Raw genomic sequence first — 13,513 nt, forward strand, 5'->3', positions numbered from 1 at the left:
TTTGGGGTTTCTTCATGGTATTTGTACAATGCTTACTATGTGCCACTTTACTAAAGTGCTATACTAAGCGCTGGGGTAGATACAAGCCAAACAGATTGGTTACAGTCCATGTCCCACATTGGACTCACAGTATTAATCCCCCTTTTACAGATGAGGCAACTGAGGCACAGAAAAGTTGAGTGACTTGTCCCAGGTCATCTAGCTGACAAACAGCAGAGCTGGGATTAAACAACCCAGGCTCCCAGGCCCAGGCTCTATCCACTAGTCCACGCTGGTTTTCAGAAACCAGGACAGGGACTGAATTCAACCCAATTAGCTTGTAAGCACCTCAGCACTTAGTACAGTGCCTGGCATGTAGTAAGTGCTTCATAAATACCATTATTATTATTATGACTGCCTGATAGTAAGCGCTCAGTGAAACATAACAGAGTTGGGAGACACAACGAGAAGAGCACTGTACTAAGAACTTGGAAGAGTAAATAAACTAGAGTTGGTAGACATGTTCCCTGCCCTCCAGGAGCTTACGGTCTTAGCAGAGTGCTTGCCCCCCAAATTACTATTATTTTTGAACACAGAACCTTTTTATAAACTGGAGCGCTTCCTCTGTCAGCCGCTGAGTGAGGTTCTCGTAGGACATGGGCTGCTGAACAACTCGGTGGTTCCTCATCAGGAAGCAGTTGAGGGTTTGGAAATGATGTAGGAAAAAAAGGAAGCCTCCAAGTATACAGGCCATCAATAAAATGAGGACGAAGAACACAATCTTGGGGACCCGCAGAAGACCGATGAAATGGATAATCTCCAAGGTGACCAAGGCTACGGCGATGATCTGCAGCGGGATGAAAACCAGGAGCCTGAAGCCCATCCCAAACACGGTGCCTTCTCCGGGCTTGCAGTCTCTCAGATTGGTCACTGTCAGCCCGTAGAAGTAATCAAAGCCATGGCTTAGAGGGTGGTGACAGAAGTCGTCTGTGCTGCCACAGTTCATTCCAAGATGCCACTTCCCTGCCAGGAGAGAGAAAATCCATGAGACGTGCATTTTGCCACCTGTTAAATACCCTGATTTGTCCTGCCGCCACGAAATTCAGATCCTGTGGTAATATATAAATGGTATCTGTTAAGTGCTTACTTTGTGCCAGCACTGTTCTAAGTGCGGGATAGATAAAAGGTTGCCAGGTTGTCCCAAGTGGGGCTCACAGTCTTCATCCCCATTTTACAGATGAGGTAACTGAGGCATAGGGAAGTTACGTGACTTGCCCAAAGTCACACAGCTGACAAGTGGTGGAGCTGGGATTAGAACCTGTGACCTCTAGCTCCCAAGCCCGTGTTTTATCCACTAAGCCACCCTGTTTGGTATGTATTATGTGCTTAATATACTGTACCAAGCTAATTAGGTCAGACACAGTCCCTAATAATAGTATTTTAAGTACTTACTATACAGTACTAAGTTAATTAGGTCAGACACAGTCAATAATAATAGTAAAAATAATATTTTTAAGTGCTTACTATACTGTTCCAAGCTAATTAGGTGAGACACAATCCCTAACCCACTTGGGTTCACAGACTAAGTAGGAAGGAGAACAGGTATTGAATCCTCCTGTAACAGATAATATTAATAATGATGGTATTTGTTAAGTGCTCACTATGTGCAAAGCACTGTTCAGTGCTTTGCAAAGCACAGATGAGTAAACTAAAACCCTGGGAAGTTAAGAGACATGCCACAGGACAAAATGCAGGCAAGGGGAGGTGCCAGGATTAGAACCCAAGTCCTCTAACTCCCAGTCACACGCTCTTTCCAATAGGAAACACTGATTCTACTAACAGGTGGAACCTTCATGTACATAGGATGGTGTGGTACTCCAACTTCTATTCTATGGCTTCAAAGATCTTTCCAGGTGAATGGGATTTATTTGGACTTCAGAACTCATTAATAAGGAAGCCAATACTGATTAAAAGCGATTAATAAATGTTCTTCAGCACTGAAACAGAAAATATACTGTACTCAAAATTTCCATTCAGATGCCAGATCTATTGAGCACACATAGTCTAGATAATTTGATTTTTAAGTGCATTAAGAAGATTTTTCAGTGGATCTTTCTGATCTGAGTTATTTAGATGACATAGGTAGCCCATAATTACCTTATAACCAACTGATCACAACCTTAGCCAGGATTCTATATATTTTTTTAATTAAAAGAAAATATGTTCTGATTTATAGTGATTCTCTTCTTCATCAGACGTGGAAGCAGAGATGAACAAAGACTGGCTCACGCTACAGAAGTAGTATGATCTAGTGGTGGAAGTCAGGAGATCAGGGATCTACATTTGTGTGTGGGCTTGGGCAACTCACTTAACATCTGTTTCCTCATCTGCAAAATAGAATTAAATACCTTTTTCCCCTCCCCGTTAGACTGTGAACTTCACATAGACCAGGCACTGCATCTGACCTGTATCAACCCAAGCATATAGCACAGTGTTTGGCAAATATTAATTGCTTAATGCTCTGAAGTGCAGGGATCGTGTCTACCAACTCTATTATACTGTACTCTCCCAAATGCTTTGTTCAGTGCCCTCTTCACAGTAAGTACTCAATAAACACCAACAAATGACTAATTATACAACTATTATCATGCCTCATCTGTCAGGTGGATCACAACCATGGACATTTTAGATTTGTTTCATCTTCAAGCATGGGTACCTATCAGAGCTGTGGCATAACCTTCCTTCTTCAAAAGTTTGGCGAATGTTAGTTCATCAGAGGGAAGACCGCCAGAAGAAGCCGAAAATATGAAGACTCCAATGGGCGAATGAGAAACCATTCCTGGTAGGGGCAAAAACAGACGGATCAAACGGCAGAGTTGTCGGGGTGTCTTTTCCGAAAAAGAAAACGAACCCCGATGAAAATGGGTTTTACCTGATCGGATTGGATAGCGGCCCGTCAGGAAAGCAGCCCGGCTGGGGGTGCAGAGAGGAGCAGCTGCTATGTGTTGAGTGAATTTCGCTCCCCCTCTGGCTAGCCTGTCAATATTAGGAGTTCTGGTGGAGGACAAGAATCATTGCATGATGCTGAAATGGAAGCCAGCCACCCTCCCGATCAAAATTTTACATCTATCTCATAATAATAATAATAATAATGAATACTTGTGGTACTTGTTAAGCGCTTACTATGCATAAATGTGTAAAATGGGGAGCCCTAAGTGGGACAGGGTGCTGTACTAAGCGATTGGAAGAGTATGATACAAGAATAAACAGACACATTCCCTGCCCACGAGTTTACTGTCTAGAGGGGAAGACAGACAGACATAAATAGAAATAAATACTAAGCTTAAGACTAAGCTCATAGCTCCTTCCAGGCATAGACCGGAACCCTCCTGGATGCAGAGAACATTTCAGTGGTTGTAAGGGCGGATTTGGGCTTGGCTGAGAGGTGGAGGGTTGGGGTGGGGAGAGGTGACTGCAACAGGCAAATCTGGGTCTCGACCTATTGGGGAAGGATGGCATGAGAGAGTGCCATGCTTGAGGGAGTCAGAAATAGAGTAGTTTATGAGAAGCGGTATTGGCCAAATGGAAAGAGCACAGGCCTGGAAGTTAGGAGACCGGTTTATAATCCTGGCTCCATCATTTTGCCTGTTATGTGGCCTGGGACAAGTCATTTCATTTCCCTCTGCCTCAGTTTCCTCACCGCTAAAAGTGAGTCTGATGCGGGACATCGCCTGGGCTGATCTATCTTGTTTCTACCTCAGCACAGTTTAAGTGCTCAAACATCACATCACCTGTATCCGTATACGTATCTGTAATTTGTTTGTCCGTATTGATGCTTGTCTCACCCCCTCTAGACTGTAAACTTGTTATGGGAGGGAATGTGTTGGTTTATTGCTGTATTTTCCTCCCCCAAGAGCTTAGTACAGCACTCTGAGCACAGTAAGTGCTCAATAAATACAATTGATTGAATGAATCAGCCGTAGCAATAGTCTCACCCTTCTCCAATGTATCCCCCATCTCTGAACACTGCCGCATAAAAGCCCTCACACAGCCTTTTTTGGGTAAAGGTTTTAAAGTCAGTTGGATACCGCCCCCTCAGCTTTAATGTCTCTCTCCCCACTTAATGTGAGAGGGGTTTAAAGCCAGGAGTTCAAGACAACCACTTTCTGTCAGTGAGCAACAGTTTGACTTGTCTTGGGTGAGACTAATCAATCAGTTTATACATGGAGCTCTTACTCTGTGTAGAGCACTGTATCAAGCACCTGAAAGCAGTGAGACCTAGTTGAGAGAGCACGGACCTTGGAGTCAGATGGCCTGGGTTCAAATTCCGGTTCTGTCACGTGTCTGCTGAGTGACCTTGAGCAAGTCACTTCACTTCTCTGTGCCTCAGTTACCTCATCAGCAAAGTGGGGGTCAAATCCTATTCCCTGCTACTTAGACTGTGAGCCCATGGAGGGCAGGGGCAGTGTCCAACATGATCAAATTGTATGTACCCCAGCACTTAGTACCGTACTTGGCACAGAGTAAGTGCTTAACAAGTACCATTATCATTATTATTACAATACAGTTAATAGATATGATCCTTGCCATTACAGAGAGACTTGGATTTGTGACCTTTGGAGATCTGATATTTCTCCCACCCTCAACCCCACAGCACTTAGGTACACAGCTTTCAATCATATAATTATAAATAATTATAATGCAATATTTATATTAATATCTGTCTCTCCTTCTAGACTGAAAGCTCATTATGGGCAGGGAATGCATCTGTCAGTTCTGTTGCACTGTACTCTTCCAATAATAATAATAAGAAGAATGATGGCATTTGTTAAGCACTTACTATGTGCCAAGCACTGTTCTAAGCGCTGGGGTAGATACAGCGTAATCAGGTTATCCCACATGGGGCTCATAGTCTTAACTCCCATTTTACAGATGAGGTAACTGAGGCATGGAGAAGTTAAGTGGTTTGCCCAAGGTCACACAGCAGACAAGTGGTGGAGCCAGGATTAGAACCCACGTCTTCTGACTCCCATGCACGGACTCTTTCCACTTAGCCATCCTGCTTCCCAGCACTTGGCACAGTGCTCTAAACATAGTAAGTACTCATTAATACCATTAGTTGATTGATTGATTGATTGGTTACTGGGGTGGCAACAGAGTTTAAAGATATGAGCATATGTTCTACTGCAGGGGTGTGTATAGCGGGTGGGGAGCATTCCTAAACATTTAGGTGATGCCGAAGTGCTGAAGTGGCAGAAGTGGGGGAAATACAGTGGAGAAATGATAGACTAGAGATGTATCCTTGCTGGATGCCAGAAATTGGAGGAGAGGGAAAAAAAAGGAGAGAAGAAGAAGATAGAAGGAGAGACTAGAGAAGGGAGGAGAGAGTAAACAGAAGGAGAAGGGAGAAAAAAAGAGTTCTTCTAGACTGTAAGCTCATTGTGGGCAGGGGATGTGTCTCTTATATTGTACTCTCCCAAGTGCTTAGTACAGTGCTCTGCACCCAGTGAGCACTCAATAGATATGGTTACTTAATTGATGGATTGATATACAGTAATAGGGAAACATACAAGAAGGGGAAATAGTCCTTAAAACTTCAAAGTTGCTGAGAGCAAGGGTCAGATCTATGTGGTCATTCTCTGTCCACAATAAACTTACAGTCTAGAGAGGAAGACAGACATTAATAAAGAAATTATGGATATGGATATAAGTACTTTTTTGTCTGTCTCCCCCTTCTAGACTGTGAGCCCATTGTTGGGTAGGAACCATTTCAATAGATATGGTTACTTAATTGATGGATTGATATACAGTAATAGGGAAACATACAAGAAGGGGAAATAGTCCTTAAAACTTCAAAGTTGCTGAGAGCAAGGGTCAGATCTATGTTAGTGGCAACATTGCTGGCTGCTTATTTTCCAGCAAATTCCAATATAAACAGATCCACTTAGTTGCTTTCACAAGGAAGGCGCTTTTCTCCTCATTGACTATACTCATTTATTCTTAACTCAGAGGCCAGAGCAATTCTGTTGAATTTTACATAAAAAACCTGACCCTGCATACCCAACCCAACTTAGGTGTGCAAAGATCCACAATCACATAAAACATGTTTTTTGTTTGTTTTTTTTGTCAAACCTTAGTGTTTTGTTGCCATAGCATCCAAGATCTCCAATGCCAAGGTCATCAGCCATGATTACAATGATGCTGGGCCGGGTTTCGGAGAGGCTGCGGGCATTGCTGAGAAACAGCAGCAGAAGTGAAAGAATCTTCATCTTCCTGTGGAGGGGAAGCACACAAAAGAAGGATAAAGAGAAAGGGCATGGCTTTGTCTTTCTGGTAGTGTCACAGTCATTCACTTCACTGGAGGACCCTCTGTCAAAATAAAAAGAAGCAGGCATACAGATGGCCTTGGGATTGAGCGGCTACTGATCACGTCTGCTTCCGAAAGACACGGTAGACACTGAGAGGCAGAAAATGTAGCTATTATTTTCTTGGAAGTTCAGAACAGAATAAACATTTGGTTCTCTGTGACTCCTATTACCTCCAATATCTGTCCAAGAGAAATGTGTCTCTACTACATGAAAAAAGAGATTAAGCTGAAGTCTGTCTACCACTGGTCTCAAATTGAAGGCTACTACTTAATTTCTCTGTACCTCAGTTACATCATCTATAAAAGGGGGATTAAGACTGTGTCCAACCGGATTAGCTTGTATTCATTCACTCATTCAATCGTATTTATTGAGGCTTACTGCGTGAAGAGCACTGTACTAAGTACTTGGAAAGTACAATTCAGCAATAGAGAGACAATCCCTGCCCACACTGGGCTTACAGTCTAGAAGGGGGGAGACAGATATCAAAACAAGTAAACAGGCATCAATGTAAATAAATAGAATTCTAGATATATGCACATCAAAACAAGTAAACAGGCATCAATATAAATAAATAGAATTATAGATATTTACATACATACACAAGTGCTGTAGGGTGGGGAGAGGGGGTGAGAGCAAAGGGAGTGAGTTGGGGCAATGCGGAGGGGAGGGGGTCCTCTGCTGTAAGAACAGTGCTTGACACATAGTAAGTGCTTAACAAATACCATCACTATTACTACTACATCAATGCTATAAATATGCTGGAACTGCACCATGGAAAGCTGTGGAGCAATCGATCAATAGTATTTATTGAGTACTCACTATGTGCAGAGCACTGTACGAAGCGCTTGACAAAATACCATAAAACAATAAACAGACACATTCCCTTCCCACATGAACTCACAGTCTAGTCTACTATTAATAGGTTGTGTGTCTTTACTGAGATGCAAACCAGTGACTACAGATTAATAAAATTCATTTTTTAATGGCTTAAACTGTTTCTGTTTAAACTCTACCTAGCTTTTTTCCGTGGCTTGTACTATTTGAGAATGATATTCCTGAACATTCCTATCTTATCCCAACACAAATGGTAGTTGCTCACCTTAAGAGTTACCTGCAAAGTACCCCTTACATTATCATCATCATGGTATTTATTGAGCACTTACTGTGTGCAGACCACTGTAGTAAGCACTTGGGAGAGCACAATTAACAGATTTGGGAGATACGTTCGCTCCTCGCATCGAGCTTTGTAACCGATAGGTCCCCCGCCTGGTAAACATATGCTTGAACCTCAAAAGACGTAAACTTTTAATTATGTGTATTTTACACGGGTTGAAAGCAAGATGCTATCGGCAAACATCAAGGTTGACCTACCGAATCTCTTATTTCCTTCGATAAAATATGACAGCACTGAATGTTTCTTCCTTGTACAGATCACTGGTAGGACACTATAAGAAAGTATTAATTTTCACATGAATAAAAGGAAGCATTGAAGGCATAGTGCAAACAAATGAAACACTAAAATTCTCACTTAGAGAAAACAAGATATCTCCTCTTTCAGTATGGCAAGGTACACTGCCCAGAATGACAATGAATAAAAGATGGATATTTTCCCCTCACTTAATCCTTTTTAAGTGCTTACTGTGTACCGACCACTGTACTAAGCCCTTAGGAGAGTACAGTATAACAGAGTTGGCAGACACATTCTCTGTCCACAATAAACTCGCAGTCTAGAGAGGAAGACAGACATTAATAAAGAAATTACAGATATGGATATAAGTACTGTTTTGTCTGTCTCCCCCTTCTAGACTGTGAGCCCGTTGTTGGGTAGGAACCGTCTCTATATGTTGCCAACTTGTACTTCCCAAGCGCTTAGTACAGTGCTCTGCACACCGTAAGCGCTCAATAAATACAATTGAATGAATGAATGAATACTGTGGGGGTGAGGGAGAGGTGAATGAAGGGTGGAAATCCAAGTGCAAGGCTGACACAGAAAAAGGAGTTAGAGAAGAGGAAATGAGAGCTTAGTGGGGAAGGCTCAGTAACACATTCCCCCTCTTCCCCACCAAAAGCATAATTCAGTACTTTTTTATGGTATTTTTTAAGCGCTTATTATGAACCAGGCACTGTACTAAGTGCTGGGGTAAATACAAGTTAATCAGATTGGACACAGTCCCTGTACCACATAGGGCTCACAGTCTTAATTCCCATTTTACAGATCCTTCTGACTCCCAGGGGAATACTTGACCTAACCTCCAAAGTACAGCCTTTACTACATACTTTAATATGATAGCCAATATGCCTCTTTAAAAGTGGTCAAGGAGGTTAAGAGAAATATATCATTTTGGGGCTAAAATAAAAAACTACTCAATCACACCAAGGTTCAAACTGAGGATTGCAGTTCAGTAAAGCACTTAAAAGAGCTTGCCCTCCTGAGAAAAAAGACCAAAGTGTACCCAAGAATAAATCATAGTTACCTTTAAGCTAAATCTTGGAGCCTTTTCCTAAGAATTTGGTGATCCGAAGAATTAAAGCCCCATTCTTGTAGCTACGTGCTCTGATTCCAAGTCACATTTGATGATTACAGAAGCAATGCAAATTTAAGAGAAACTAGCCAAGAGGAACATAGAATTCTTTTTGAGAAGGCTGACTTGTTAAACCAGCTTTATCGCAATCTTTAGGAAGGTTGAAAGAAAGAACAGGGCCTAACTGGAGGCCAATATCCTTGTAGATTTTAACTTTATATTTTGAAATTAAAAGACACATTGTACAGTATTTCCTTAGTCGACTCCATTTTCTCCAGTTCCTACTCTCTCAGGCATTCGATTTTCCTAATGATGAAGTATGGGAGGCAAATGTACTAAAATGTAAATGAAGTCAATGATGAAGGTAAGGGAGGTCAAGATATTTTCATTTATTGATTGATTTCACTGCATGGCTCCAGAAATCCTGCAACACTCTGGTTTTCATCAGCATTGAAGTGTATATCTTGGTAAAATGTGCCTACATGTCTTCAGATGTAACTCATCCATTTCTGCTCATTCTGAAACAGGGAAGCCCAGTAAAAAGGACTCAGGAAACATCAATTGTAATCCTTGGGCAAGTCACTTAACTTCTCTGTACCTTAGCTGCCTCATCCATAAAATGGGGACTAAAAGAGTGAGTCCAATGTGGGACAGGGACATGATAAGCTTGTACCTATCCCAGTGCTTAATTCTGTGCCTGGCACATAGTAAGCGATCAACAAATAGCATAGAGAAAAAAACCCAATGCCTGTATTTGGAGAGACTCTGGAGCAAGTGAGAGGATTAGGTACAAGTAAGCTGCGTCCTTCTGCAAAGTGGCACTCATGACATCATTACAGCATGCTAAACGTCCAGCAGAACACATGGCATCACATGTGTCTCCACATCCAGTATGAGTAACATCAGTGAACAATCTAGTAATGGTACAATCTGCTAGAATAATCTGAAGTGAGATCAAGGTTCAACAACAGCAACTTTTCCGGGCAGGGGATGTCAAAGTAGAAGATGGTCAGATACTTTTGTTCAAAGGCAAAGTCTAGTCTGATTTGGTTGGATTTTATGATGAAAAATTGTGGCAGTGAAAAAAGGCTTTGGTAAAGAAACAACCATTACTTTAAATTATCCTCACTGAGTTGAATTAAATTTAAATTTATTGTTCTACATTCAACTCTGCCAACGTTTTAGAGTGACTCTAGTGTCCCTCAGGTGTCAACTCAGGGATACTCTGTGACTTCGTTTGACCCCTCTTTTTTTTTAAAAAAAAGGTATTTGTTAACCACTTACTATGTGCGAGACACGGTACTAAGCACTGGGGTAGATACAAGCTATTCAAGTTGGACACAGTCGATGTCCCACATGGGACTCACATTCCTAATCTCCACTTTTCAGATAAGGTAACTGAGGTACAGAGAAATGAAGTGACTTACCCAAGATCAGACAGCAGACAAGTGGCGGAGGCAGGATTAGAACCCAGGTCCTTCTGACTCTCAGGTCTATGCTCTAGCTACTAGGCAACACTGCTTTTCAGAGCCTTTTTCAGGGACTTTCAGGGGCAGAAAGTCATGCATTCAATTATTGGATAATTAGACCCTTTAATATTGGCCTATTGGCAGGAATTTGAGTTTCACAAACATGGCAAACATAGATGGACATCATTAGAACTAGTTGCATTTTTTAACTACAGGCTAGAATTGCTCAACCCAAATTAGGAGCTAAAAATCCTTGAATCCGAATGAAAAGCAGGACTAAATCCTATGGTTCTAATCAAACTATTCATAGCAATTTGTTAGCAATTTCTACCAAAATGATCATTTCCCTTGAGAGAAAAATGAAAGCATGAATTTCTTATGCACTTTCCTATCGCAAAAATGGAGAATATGAATAGAAATATCATTCTTAGAGCAAAATGATTATGAAATGAAAGAACATTTTCATATAGATGCAATCACATCAGTAATGTTCATTAGTATATTTACATATTGCACTTACATAAACTATCTTTAGCCTGAGCATTCTAAATGTAAACCATTTAAGGGCAAGGATTGTGTCTACCAACTCTTCTGTACTGTCCCAAGAGCTTGGCACAGTGTTCTGAATACAGAAGGGTTCCATAAATACCAATGACTGAACTACAAATATAAGACTACCCTGAATCAATAGTGTATTGTGAAGAATATGAGCCTAAAAGAAACAAAAAAGTAGGCTTTGAATACTAAACCATTAAGTGTAATAAAATGGTCTGATCCATAACTGATCTCCTACGCAAATTTTCTGCTGACTTGCGAGATAGTAGACAGCCCCTCAATATTTATGCACATAAGCGCAATTTATTTATTTATATAAATATCTGTCTCTCCCTCTAGACTGTAAGCCCATGCAATAAGCCGAGTAATACAGTGCTCGGCAGATGGTAATCACTCAATAAATGGGATTGGTTGATTGACTGATTGGTAGTCTGAGGCAGTTCTACACACGAACCATGGCCCGTTCTTCTTCGGGACAAAGAGGCGGATTACATATCTGTTTCAATCAATTAACGGTATTTACTGAGCGCCAAACTGTACTAAGTGCTTGGGAGAGTACAATTACAACAGAGTTAGTACATATTTTCCCTACCCGTGACAAGCTTCTGTATGTGGTAACTCCACTCTTAGCTGCAATGACTGTGTCAAATCCTGGGCATTGGTAGACAATGTGGGTTCTGCTCAGGGGCATTTTGGGAGAGTCAGCAAGCCCTCTCATGGAAGGCAAGAATAGAGCTGTCATTTCAATCCATCAATAGTATTTGTTGAGCACAATAGATGCAAAAGATAAAATCTCTGCCCTCAGTCAATGTTATTTGAATGATTACTGGGCAGAGCACTCAATTAAGCAAAACAAGATCCCTGTCTTCAAGCGCTTACAATCTAATGGGAGTACAATACAACAACAGACACATTCCCTGCCCTCAACAAGCTTAAAGTCTACAGTGCTTAGTACATAAATATCTCCTCCCTTAGACTGTGAGCTAGTTGTGAGCAGGAATGTGTCTGGTTTTTGTTATACTGGACTCTCCTAAGCGCTCCGCACACAGTAAAAGCTCAATAAATACGACTGAATAAATGAATGAATGAGTGCTTAAATACCATCATCATTACCTCCAAACCTCCTTCATAGACTGTAAGCCCCCTGTGGGACAATGACAGCATCTAATCTGATGGTCTTGTATCTACTCCAGTATTTAGTACAGTACTTGGCATATATTAAGCGCTTAACAAATGCCATTATTATTTTTTTCTCCCCCACTGCCACTTGAGCACTTCTGCATGACATACTTATATGCCCCCTAACTCTCTGAATGCCACAGCATGCCCCCTAACTCCCTGCATTCAGCAGGTATATACATGCATTTACACTCTATTGCTTCTGCCTACCTGTAATTTATTTTGAGCAGTCTCTCTAGATTCTAAGACCCTAAAAGTAGAGATCATGTGCAATGATTACATTCTCCCAAGTGCTTAATACAGCAATATTAATGATGATGGCATTTATTAAGCAATTCCTACGTGCGAGGCACTGGAATAATCACTGGAGTGGATACAAGCAAATCAGGTTGGACACATTCCCTGTCCCACGTGGGGCTCACAATCTCAATCCCCATTTTACATATGAGGTAACTGAGGCTGAGAGAACTGAAGTGACTTGCCCAAGGTCACACAGCAGATATGTATTTGTTTATTGTTGTGTCCTCTCCCAAGCATTTAGTACAGTGTTCTGCACACAGTAAGTGCCCAATAAATATGACGGAATGAATAAATGTGCAGAGTAAGCACTCAATAAATACCACTGGCTGACTAATTTACTCCTTCCTCTGAGCCAACTTATGTTGCCAACTTGTACTTCCCAAGCGCTCAATAAATACGATTGATTGATTGAGCCCCAGCCTCTGTATGACCTTCTCTTTATGTTTCTTTACCAGAGGTGATATTTATCCTTATACCTATCCTATCAGGTACCAGAATGGTGTGATTATTTGTTGAACAGTAGGACTAGGCTTTGAGAACTCTATATTGGAAAGACAATTGTTTTTGAAGGGAATCAATTTTTGCAGCCTTCTTCCCTAGGCTGCAAATCTCTCAAAGGTCTTTCATTTGGGGTAACAGAACTACCTACAGCAAACTCCACCTGAACTGGTGTTGAAAGCATCATTTGGCTTTTCTCCCAACTTTAAACCATTAGCCTTTCCCAAAAATCGTCTTTTTAGCGAATGATCCTGAGTAACAGTAGAGGGAGCTCATATATTGAATTTAACATTGAGTCAAAATGGTGACTCATTATAACTATATAAAAATGGGGGAAAAAACTGAATGGTAGATGTTTTTCCACTTAAGAACTCAGGTCTTATAAACTCTTGTTTTAATGAGGATTCTGTTTTTTTTTAATTTTAATTCAGTGATAAAGGATTGAGAGCCATTTTAGCACAGTGCTTACCACACAGTAAACACTCAATAAATACGACAATGATTGAATGAATTTTTGTCCTCCTATATCTGAAGAAGTTCATTTTCCTTCCAGGAAAAGGGTAAAACCCGAACTGATACTTATAGTATTTCTGTGAAAGAAACTTCTGGGCTAGGGCGATACATTCCCAGCTGCTGGAAAGTT

The 13,513-nt window shown here is 41.1% G+C and overlaps 1 protein-coding gene across 2 annotated transcripts in view; it reads right to left on the reverse strand.

The window, feature by feature from the left end:
- STS (steroid sulfatase) overlaps nt 1-13,513 on the reverse strand; it is a 102,102-nt gene that overhangs the window by 61,030 nt on the left and 27,559 nt on the right. The window contains exons 2-6 of one of the 2 annotated variants that reach the window (XM_038757458.1): nt 7,719-7,792; nt 6,112-6,252; nt 2,912-3,033; nt 2,696-2,818; nt 579-1,002 (exon numbers count right to left, since the gene is read on the reverse strand). In XM_038757458.1, the coding sequence (XP_038613386.1) occupies nt 579-1,002; nt 2,696-2,818; nt 2,912-3,033; nt 6,112-6,248 (806 nt within the window). In that variant the 5' untranslated portion in view covers nt 6,249-6,252; nt 7,719-7,792. Of the gene's footprint in view, nt 1-578; nt 1,003-2,695; nt 2,819-2,911; nt 3,034-6,111; nt 6,253-7,718; nt 7,793-8,821; nt 8,866-13,513 lie in introns of those variants that run through there. The other variant, XM_038757459.1, reaches the window with a different exon arrangement.

The sequence above is a fragment of the Tachyglossus aculeatus genome, chromosome 15 (assembly GCF_015852505.1).
Source record: "Tachyglossus aculeatus isolate mTacAcu1 chromosome 15, mTacAcu1.pri, whole genome shotgun sequence".
Lineage (NCBI taxonomy): Eukaryota > Metazoa > Chordata > Mammalia > Monotremata > Tachyglossidae > Tachyglossus > Tachyglossus aculeatus.